Genomic DNA, 10469 nt, shown 5'->3' on the forward strand with positions numbered 1-10469 from the left:
ACAAGTGTGCTGCCTTTGGAAAAGACACAAAAAAGATTCTCAGCTGCACTGATCCTGAGCAGTCTTAAATAGCATGAGAATAATACCAATAATACCTAATCCTGTGCCAAGCATTTTATAAGCATCATTTTGCTTCACCTTCACAGTGGACCTCTGAAGGAGATGTAACGGTCATTCCCATTACAGGTGAGGAAACAGAGGCACTGAGAGGTTAAGTGCCAGACCCAAGGCCACAAAGGAGGGAGCAATGGTGCCATGGCCACACTAGCCTCTCAACGCTGAGGATGGTTTGAGATGGAGAACACAAAGGAGCAGGGAACGGGATTTGAATGTGGGTCCGAATAGAGGGTATGACCCGGGAAAACTGGGACTTGCTTGCTTGTCAAATGGCCTCTGGGGGTCAGAAGGCTTGGGCTGCTGGCCCAGCTCAGCCATTTTCTGTGTTACCAGTGGTTCTCCCTCTCCTGAGCCTCAGTCTCTTCATCTGCATAATGGAACTATGGGCAACTACTTCACAGAGTCACAATACTGGAAGGCAAGACGGATGCCTTGGGCCAATAAGAGAAGTAAAGTTGCTGGTGAAGTGAAAACGGAGGACTCGAGGCCCCAGGGCTCATGGAAACTGAAATGGACACAAGTTCAACAAAGTCAGGTTCAAATCTCGTGTGCTGTCGGGGTATGTGAGGACCAGACCAACCTCCATGCTCTCTGCTGAGCTGCTCTCAGGTGCAGTCTCAGTATGAAGCAGCATCACAGCCCTGAGGAACAGAAACCCGTCCCTGGTGAATGCCCAGGCCAGCACACAGTCCCTCTCCACACGGGCATGTTTCTTTGGTTTTATTACAAACACACCATGGCTCTGCCACACCTGGGAAATTCTGGGCTCTGCATGCTCTACCTACCCTCTCTCCTCTATCTGGACTGGGCCACACAGAAGTGTCCAAGCCATGCATAGGCTTGAGACATGTTTGACAGAGCAGTTCAATTCATAGCTTATAATGATGCCATTTCTCCAGCTGTGAAAGAGCTTTACAAAATCTGTGCCAAGACTCCCACATGACGCTGGATTGCTTGATTCATGTTTTGGGAGCTCCACAAACTTCGGCTCCCTTTTCCAGAGCACTTGGCATAGGCGGGAATTCCACATTTTGGGAGTGGTCCTTCCTGGAAGTAAATGTCAGGCAGCGACATCCAGGTCTCTGCAGGCAGTGGGTGAACAGCCATGTTCAGGGGGAACAAAATCTAAAAGTACAGCATCTTTCTCCCTCCTCCCCCAACCCACCCAAGGCTCAGATCTCATTATGGTGCGGCCCATGTACATGGAAGTGTGATATCTGGTTTCGAGAACAGTCTCTTTGGCAAACAGAGAAACTGGCGAGGAGCTGCAGCAGTGCATTCCCTCTGCGGTTCTTCGTACTAATGCTTCATCCTCTCTAATAACCGCTGATAGACAGGGGCTGAAAGAGAGAAGTTTGGAAGGTGAAAATGATGCGGGCTTCCCCATGTCTGCCTAAGACATCGTCAGATTCATGAGCACGGGGGCCAAGCGGACTCCTACTGCCACACTCAGCAGGTGCTGTGTGGTTTGTGAAACTTCCTCTCTTACTCAGTGAGGTTCTGAACTAGGATTTTCTGCGTCTACCAGCTTGTTTTTTTTTTTTTTTTTTAAACTCCTACAGCACTTGGTATTCCAAGGTGGTCTCCTATCCAAGTACTAACCAGGCTCGACCCTGCTTGGCTTCCGAGATCAGACAAGATCGGGCACGTTCAGGGTGGCATAGCCGTAGTACGTCTACCAGCTTGGAACTGTGTCCTCACCATGGGCTCCTGCCAAGCCCCTGTGCAATATTCCCAGGCTCCCAAAGCCAAACACTCACATCAGCCCTAAAAGGTTGGTACTCTTATTATCTCCATCCTAGAGAGAAGGAAATTGGGTGTTCTGCACCCGACCCCCAAAGCCTGGCCTGCTTTATTGCACCGTGATGTTTTTATCTACATACGGCAGATGGTAGGCATGGCCTGCTTGAGGGTAAGGCCCAAACGAGTCTATGGGGAATTCAAGCCCAGACCAGACTTACCTAGTTTCACAGAGCTCTGGGTTGCCTGAAAGAAAACATAAGGTGTCAGGTTTTCTGGTGAAAGTTACACCTGCACCTGCTCATGGGAGTGGCTTCGCCCACTGCCACCTCTAGTCAGAATGAATGTTAGGGATGAGAAAGAGGAAGGGAGACATGGAACTGCTGGGCCCTGGGGAGCCTCTCAGTTGGCCTCAGCATCCCTGAGTGATGTGCAAACTCCTACCGAGTAGAGTCTAAGGTGGACACTCCTGGGAGACCCCAAAGCCTGGCTTCCACTGAGACACCAGCCTGGAGCTTGGGGAGCTGGGATTGCACAGGGGGAAGCTCTTGGGAGTAGGAGCTCAGGGACAAGAACCTTTTGCTGAGGGGTGCTAAGGAGACACCTCTGTTCAGAAGTAAAGTGACATGTTTCAGCTGCAGGCCTCTGGGGTTAAGGACCGACTCTTGTAGCCTTTTCTCTTGAAATGCAAACCCGTTAGATGCCTCATATTCCCAAGGGGCTCTACCTAATGAGAAGCAGCAAAGGAGCCTGAGTAGGGGCTCCTGGGCCGTGGGCAAGGTGGGGAGCAGGAGGAGAAGCATGCAAAGATTCAGAGGGTCTGAGAGGGAGGTGGGGCTGAGGCAAGGAAGGGAGGCTCCACACACAGCCTGTTCTGTATCCAGAACTCACACTACTACCCAGGAAGCCCCAGCATCACCCAAGCGGGACCATGTCATGGAAAACAGAAGAGTGACTTGGAGGTCCAGGCTTAGGGCAGGCCAGGCCGTCATAAGGCAAATCCAGGATGGGTTGCCCTCCTCGGACAGATAGATTCTAGAGCTGTATCTGTTCTCACAGCAGTGGCTTCCCCACAGACTGGTGCTCAGGGGCCCCAGTTTAAAGGCTTGGGTGTTGCCCACAGAAGGAGCAGGGGATGCTTGGGATCTTTGCCCTGACCTCACATAGGCCAGGGCTAAGGATGCTCCAATGGGAGTGGGAAGAAGTTTTGAGACTGCCCTGGGAGAGCCGCTGAGAAAGACAGGGGTCCAAAGAGCCTTCTCCAAGGGCCCAAAAAGAGGACCCAGGGCTGCTCAGGCCAAGGACGAGCCTAGCAGGCATCTTACCCTGGAAAATGCTGATGCCTGTTTGAAGATTTCAAGTGCAGAGTCTGCAAGTTCATCCCCTCGTTCCTGAGGTCTGTTGGCTGGAGAAGAAGGAAAAGGCAGCTTCGGTGAGAGAGAAACTATTAGCATGTCATTCATAACAGTTATGAGTGAGGGGCATTGTTGGGCTTTCTGGCTCACATTTTCCAATGAAGTTTTCCTTTATAACTTTCCTAACTCAGGGCAGAATTTGGCCCCTGGGGAGAGAGTGCAAAGAAAGGTGAATGCACAAGCGAGGGTAGAGCCTGGCCTCAACTTCAACTTTTCTGGAGGTAAAGAGAGCTCCCATAAGGCGCAGTGCTGTAAGAGGGGTGCTTTGAACCACGTTCAATGCATCCACTTGTGACAAACAACTGGGCTGTGTCTGAGTGGGGCTGAGACAGCCAGGAAATTCAGCAAAGAGAGATCTGTCCTTGTGTTCCTTGGTGTAGCGCCTTTGAAACGACAGTTCCTAATTCATTTTCGATCAGCCACAGTGACGCCGTCCACGGCGGCTCAGTTTGCATGTCGCACTTTATTCTTACTTTTGCTCAGAAGAGTTTTTCGATCGAACACCAGCTGCTATGTGCAGAGAAGGGCCAGCTGCAGAGTGAGTGGGAATGGGATACGTCAGGGCCTTACCTGGAGGCTGCAGGACACTGGAGATGGCATAGACCACGCCATTTGTGGCCATGATGTCAGATTCAGCAACAGGTTCCTTATTGACACACACCGCACTGTTTTTCTGGGAGAAAGAGACAATTGTTGAACGTATATTTATTTCATTCATTCAGCAAATGTTTACTGAGAGCTTCTGGATGCCAGATCCTTTGCTAAGTGTTGGGGATACTCTGATGAAAGGAACAGTCCCTGGTGGATTCATTCTAATCCCTTGTGTGGACTCAATATTGTAACTTACAAAATGCTTGTGTGTTACTCACTTTGTCTTCACAGCAATGGATATTGAGAAGGCAGATATTAATGTTCCACTTAGCAGAAGAGGAAACTGAAACTCAATAGAGGCCAAGTGTCCCCTTTACACTAAGTAGGTGAGAAGGATGGGGACAGAAGCTGGGCCTCCAGCTCTGGGTAAAGGCTCTTTCCACTTCTCCTACGTAGGATTTTCTCACAGGAATTACACCCAGGGTAAATCTATCTCAGGCCTTCCTGAATGACCTATGTATCAAACCCAAAGAGGAAGGGTGAACTGAAGCCCGTGACAGACAGGACCCGACACCCTAAATCTAAAAGCTGGGAGACTCTCAGAGAACCTGCATCGTATACCTGCCTCTCTGCATGCCTTCCTATGTTCTGGAGAGAAACCGATGAGCAAAGGAATGGCTGAGGTCAGGAGTGAGCAGGAAGCAGGAGATGAGCCAGTTGTACACCGGAAGAGTGGTTCCCCCACAAGGGGGTCAGTGGCCTTGCTGGTGCAGCCGAGGAGGCCATTGGCAGCTTCCCAGAGCTGGGCTGCCTTGGAGCTGGGGTCCTCTGAGGCAGTTCCAAAGTGGAACATGCAGAGCAAGGGAAGGCCCACAGACCAAGCATCAGAAGAAAAGTCTCTTGGCATGGTCTGGTTCATGGTGCAGCTCAGTAAGCCCTGAATTTGGGGGTGGTGGGGGTGGGGAGTATGGGAAGGGAACTGGGGACTGATTTCTCAATGCACACAAGTAATTGCCTAACATCTCCTTAAGGGCAGGAAGATCTAATAGCCTCACCCAGATGTCAATCAGATGCTTTATTCCACTGCAAATCTGGACGTTCTTAGTCACGTTTAAGCACAGTCTCATTTGATTTTCCTGAAAATCCTTTTCTATTTTCTTTCTTTCTATAGACAACATGCATTCAGAGATTCAAGATGTGTCTTAAAGACTGTGCGTGTGTCTAATGCCATCCCAGGGATGAGATGTGCCCCTGGAACCTTGGTAGCAGAGCGCAGCCAGCTTTTAAATTTCCAGACACTCACCGAGCTGACTTCTAGCTTGTCGCCTTGGAGAGACTTCAGACGCACCAGGGGCCCGATGCCTCCGCTAACCAGGATTTCGTCGCCAATGTGGTATTTCAGGATGTTGGCAAGCTCCTTGGCATTGCCTGCAGGTTTGTGGGAAAGAAAGCAGAGTTAATCCTAAGGTTGGTAATTGGCATGGTCAAGGAGGGCCCAGAGGAGAGGATGCAAGTGGTCACCCCTGAGATGGAGAACTCTCTGCCTCGCTAATACATATTCATTGAGCACTCGCTGTGTGCTCGGCCCTCGATCCCGCCATCTGTGTAATGACCAGGGAAATGAGGCCGTGACTCTCCCCTATAGCTGGTGGGTTGCTCTCTGTGATGCTGAGAAGGAGTTAATCCATACTCCTCTGTGAGTATGACTCATGTTTCCATGAGCTAAATATTTGCTTGGAAAGCCAGGGACATTTCCAGCACTAGCATCTGGGACATTTCATCATCAGTGTGGCTCCTGATGGTTATAACACAGTAGTGAAATATTTACACATTCTACTCTCAAATGCATATTCTGAGACGGCTATTTCCTGAAGGGAGAACTTAAAAGAGTCGACAGCTGCAATCTGGAGGAGCTATGGAGCCGATGAGGTCAGGCCGAGGGGGGATTCCCGCCGCAGCGTCCCTCCTCCTCACGTCTCAACATTCCTTCCAGGCCACATCAGCTTCTCCACCAACTGGGGAAAACATCTGATTGCTCATAAAGGTGCACAGGCATTTCCCGAATTAAGTGTGGGAGGCAAGTCTTCAAGTTGCCAGCTGCCCTTTCATTTCATTGACATCAAGGCTGCCCCTGATACTCACATTACCAGCCAAATGGCTAGACCTCCCTAGGGCTTATGGATGGCTATTTCCAGCATCTTGAAACTGAGAATGGAGGAAGTTTTAAAGCATTTTAGAGAATTCACTTGGTTACTGACAAATCCATGCGATGCAGCCACGGGTACCGAGTGATTTCCAACACCCACAACCTGGAGCTGGCAAGAGTTCCCTTTCCATAGAAACACTGCCTGGGGGTGCTGAGCCAAGCTGACCCCTGAGGTGCCAGGGGCCTCTCTCTTCCGAGATATCTAACACCTGGAATGACTGCTAACACCTGGCCAGCCCTCCATCCCCCAGGAGTGCTGGAGTCTAATCGTGCCCGCAGGCCTGAGGAAGGGCATATTTGGCAAGCTTTGCCCACTCCCCTCCTCTGCTCTCACACAGCCGAAAATGAAACAGAAGTCGAGCAGGCTCAGGCCACCTGGGGAATATTCCATCCCTGCTGGACAGAAGAGGGTGGAAAGTTTATGTTCAGCACGAACTTCTCCCCTCTTCTCAGGAACATACGTCAGTATCATAGACACAGGCATTCATTTAGCAATAAAGAAATTAAACAGGACACAAGTCCAGCTCACAGCCGCCTGCAACCTGAACTTTCTATTCTGTTCCAGAGTGAAGAGGGAGGTACAGACTATGTGGGCCCCGAGGTTTGGCCAAGGTCCTTCCTTCCTTCCTCCTCCTCCTCTTCAGGCTCACCTTTCTGTGATGGGAGGAAGCATCTCTCATGGACATGAAATCAGAATTCGACATCACAACCCCGTGATACCTCCCCACCAGCACAGCCATTACTGATGAAGGACGTGTGTCCAGCACCATGGGGAGCACCTAATTTAATCCTCGCAACACACTGAGCAATGTACTCTTACCATCTTCGTTTTTCTAATGGGAAAATGGAGGCTCAGAGAGGTTAAGCAACTTGCTCAATGTCACTCAGCAGCTAAATGCCAGAGCCAGGATTTGAATCTGCTTTAAGGTAACCTGGGAGCCCAAGCTCTTGACTACTAGATTTCCTCTCAAACATCCTCAACTACATTTCTCAGGGCCATGACTAGCTTCTTGGTAAAGCTTTTATCCTGAGGGACAGGTGATGCAGGTAAATGACTTCATTATCACTGTTCTCAGAGGTCCTGAGTAGAAGCCATGTCTCAGTGACTGGGCTTGTTTTTATCCACCCTGAATTCCTTTCTGCTCTTCTCTGCCTTGTTTGGTACCCGGGAAGGCTGACAACTGTGAAAGGTATCTTTCAGGCTCCCTCACCCACCCTCCTGTAACCAGCTGACAGGAGGCTGGCAGGCAGAGGGAAGAGAATGGGGCTGAGGTATGTAGTGGCCACGGTTCTGACAGCAGCTATATGTGGCTCTGGCCCTGTTCTGTGTCCCTCATCCAACTCCCCAGGCCTGGGGCGATAAAGGTTTCCTATGATTGTTGGTCCCTGGGTGCCATCACCGTTTGCTAGTTCCTTCATTCTAGAAGCCAACAGTCTTGTCATTAAATTTCTTTCAGTCAAACCCTTTGTAATGTGCCAGCGGTTTCCTGCTGGGACCCTGACCAATACGGTTACTTTGGAAAAGCTGAAAAATGTACTTAAGTTGGCCTTTACCCAAGAGTTTGTTCAGTTCTTCTGGTGGCATGGCTTGGAAGGCCTCGTCCGTGGGAGCAAAGACAGTGTAGACCCCTTCCCGGTTGAGTGTCTCCGTCAGCCCTGCAGACTGGATGGCGGCGACCAGCATGCTGTGGGTACGCACACAGAAAATGTCACCTGCCTGTGGGGGCCGTCATATACCTCACCACTGAGGGTAGGTGGAGCCCAGAGCACTGGGATTCACCTCCCCGCCAGGCACAAAAAGGGACCACTCCGGTCTGTATCTTCTCTCGTAAATGCTAAGCTCAGTTAAATGGCCAGAAGGCAAAGGCCAGAGGGGGAAGGAGGAAGGCAGAGGCCAGCGGCATGGACCCAGAGACTGGCTGAGCCACTGGGCCCTGGGGATGCGATTCTGGGCAGGGCGGAGGGTGCACAGTCTCCCAGACTCTTGTGCAGGTGGCCGAACTCAAGTGACAGGAAACACTCAATGTCACAGCACCCAGTGGCGAGCAAGGAAGTCAGAAATGGAGAAAAGTGAGGCAAGGAGCCTGAGAGGGAGCGGTAAGGAATCTTCAGGTGCAATTTAATTAGTAGATACTGTGCAGAGCGAGAGTCACATACACTCAAAATCAGGTGTTCTCAGTTCACGTGGGACTTTAAAATGAGGGTGTGATGTTTTCCTTGCCCTTCAGTAGTAAAGATGGAGTCCTTCCCTGCTCCCCATGGATGTGAGGATGACGTTCCCAGATGTAAACCTTCTTTTCAACTTCCGCTTTCAAGGTAATCCTCATCCTTCCCACATCCCCAGCCTGGAAGGTCACGTCAGGGTACCACTAGTGCTCACTGACCCACCGAGGGAGGGGGCAACTTAACAGGTAGCTGAGGCCCAGCATCCTCCCCAGCATGACCACCTGGCAGAAGGCCTGCCCAGGGATGGGGTTAGTTACCTGAAGCGATTGTCCCCCTTCAAGACATCCATGATGGTCCCCATTGGGGGCGTCAGCACCCGGTCCATGGTGAACAGGGTTCCAAACCTCCCCCTCTTGTCGTGGGCAGCAATACAGCTGTTCTCGATGCACAGGCTCTGCACAAAGCGGGTGGGCAGAGAGAGGGCAGGTTATCCCCCCAAGCAGAAGCCCCCTAACTTGTGCTGATGGCTTCCTCCACAAACATCAATAAATACATATAGGGGTGCGTTTTCAAGACCAGGATAAAACGATGTATTTTCTCCAGGAAAGAAAAACATAAAAATGGTGTTCCTTAAGGAAAGAAGGGCTCCAGGGGCCCCAGTAAAGTTACACAGAGGCCCCATCATGAGAATATCATGTTACATGTGAGGTCTATCGATACTGATCAAATAAATAGATGGAGTCTTTTGATTTATTTATTTAACAGATGACAACCATCTTGAGTCAAATGCTGCTGACTGGTCTCCAGCAAGGGCTCTGTTGTGTGGCGCTTCCTGCCTGATATTCCAGAATAACACTGGGTTTGAAGAGAGAGAGGGGACAGGAGAAGGGAGGAGAACCTTTGGACCAAGGAGGGCTGTGCCTCAGCTCAGGGGGTTTCCCTTCACATAAACTGAGGGATCCCCTCCCTCCATCCCTCTGCCCTTGTTCACCACTCTGAGTTCCGGGTGGACTGCTGCCTATCCAGCCAGGTTAGACAGGTCCGCTCCCAAAGTCCTCCAGAAAAGGAGCTTCTAATCCTTCTGCAGGACTTCATTTTGATTTCAGATATACTTTCCGGAAATTCCTCCCTTCCTTATTAGAAACCATTTCTCAAGCAAGCTCCTGATTACTGAGTACTTGTTTTTTTCAACCTAATACAGCCTCCAGTTTTAGACCTGAGACAAAGAAGGAGGAGGATTTAGGATCCAAAACTTACATTACGATAAACAAAAACTCTCAGTTTTTTGCCGCCCAGGGTGTCCAGGGTCTGTCCGTGGTACAGATATTTGGAGGCCAGCTGATCTTTGATCATGTGGTTCATAAGCAAATTCTTCGTCCGGGCATCAATGCGAGGGGTTCCATCTGCAAGGGAAGGTGCCGTCAGGCCCAGAGGCATGCTCCGGAGAGGAAGAGAAGGAGAGACAAACGCGGAGAAAAGCCCAGCCCTCCTGGACTTTGGAAATGGAGACTGAGAAATTAAGTGAAGCTGCAATATTCCTTAACGTCTGGCATCTTCTATGAATTAAGAAGAAAAAAAAATGCAAAAAGGTCCAGATAACCGAGAAGGTTTGGAGTTTTGGCCTATGAGGGAGGGGAAGGCCCAGACACAACGTGGCCCCCTTCTCCGCCTTCCCTGTGGCCAAAACTCAGCTGTGTCTTTGCTCTGACCGCCTGACCATCACACTGGCAATGGACCCAGCAAATAAAAAGGCAGGGGAGTGCTCCGTTCTCCCGACAGCTGCAGACTCTTGAATGCTGAGGACCAGAGCCCCAAATGCATTCTCTGCTTTGCCAAACGAAACAGCAGCGCCTCTTAAGTTCCTGGTGAAGCCACATCTGCTTTCGGTTGAGCTGGGTGGGAGTGTTGCTGTTCCACAGGGTGCTATAAATCAGGGAGGGTGTGGCGGAGGAGATGGGGGGGTGGGGGGCAGCTGCCCCCTGCGGCACACTCACAGGGATGCCGTCCCCGCATTACCTTTGAAGACAGAATTCAGCGGGGCCAAGAGAGTCAACCGCTCATTTCCAGAGAGATGAGTGCTGAGGCCTGCTTGTTTGAAAAGGTCAATGGCGGTGGAAACATCAGACTCTGCAGCCAACTCAAATAATGTCTTGGCTACAAGGAAGGAGAAAGTAGGTTCAAAAGTTAAATGTGCTGTTTCCATTTATCGTTTGTCCACCCCAGAGCATGACGTA

General features: G+C 50.6%; 1 protein-coding gene and 1 pseudogene across 2 annotated transcripts in view; both read right to left on the minus strand.

The window, feature by feature from the left end:
* Positions 1-822: 822 nt before the first annotated feature.
* The window catches only part of TGFBI (transforming growth factor beta induced), a 32750-nt gene continuing 23103 nt past the window's right edge, over positions 823-10469 (minus strand). Inside the window, exons 9-17 of one of the 2 annotated variants that reach the window (XM_006923098.2) lie at positions 10252-10389; positions 9493-9638; positions 8553-8689; positions 7624-7754; positions 5167-5291; positions 3843-3945; positions 3183-3262; positions 2079-2103; positions 823-1457 (exon numbers count right to left, since the gene is read on the minus strand). In XM_006923098.2, coding sequence (XP_006923160.1) covers positions 1417-1457; positions 2079-2103; positions 3183-3262; positions 3843-3945; positions 5167-5291; positions 7624-7754; positions 8553-8689; positions 9493-9638; positions 10252-10389 — 926 coding nt within the window. In that variant the 3' untranslated portion in view covers positions 823-1416. The remainder of the gene's footprint in view (positions 1458-2078; positions 2104-3182; positions 3263-3842; positions 3946-5166; positions 5292-7623; positions 7755-8552; positions 8690-9492; positions 9639-10251; positions 10390-10469) is intronic. The other variant, XM_006923099.3, reaches the window with a different exon arrangement.
* On the minus strand, positions 1671-1789 carry LOC112471993 (annotated as a pseudogene).

The sequence above is a fragment of the Pteropus alecto genome, unplaced genomic scaffold, assembly GCF_000325575.1.
Source record: "Pteropus alecto unplaced genomic scaffold, ASM32557v1 scaffold78, whole genome shotgun sequence".
Classification (NCBI taxonomy): domain Eukaryota; kingdom Metazoa; phylum Chordata; class Mammalia; order Chiroptera; family Pteropodidae; genus Pteropus; species Pteropus alecto.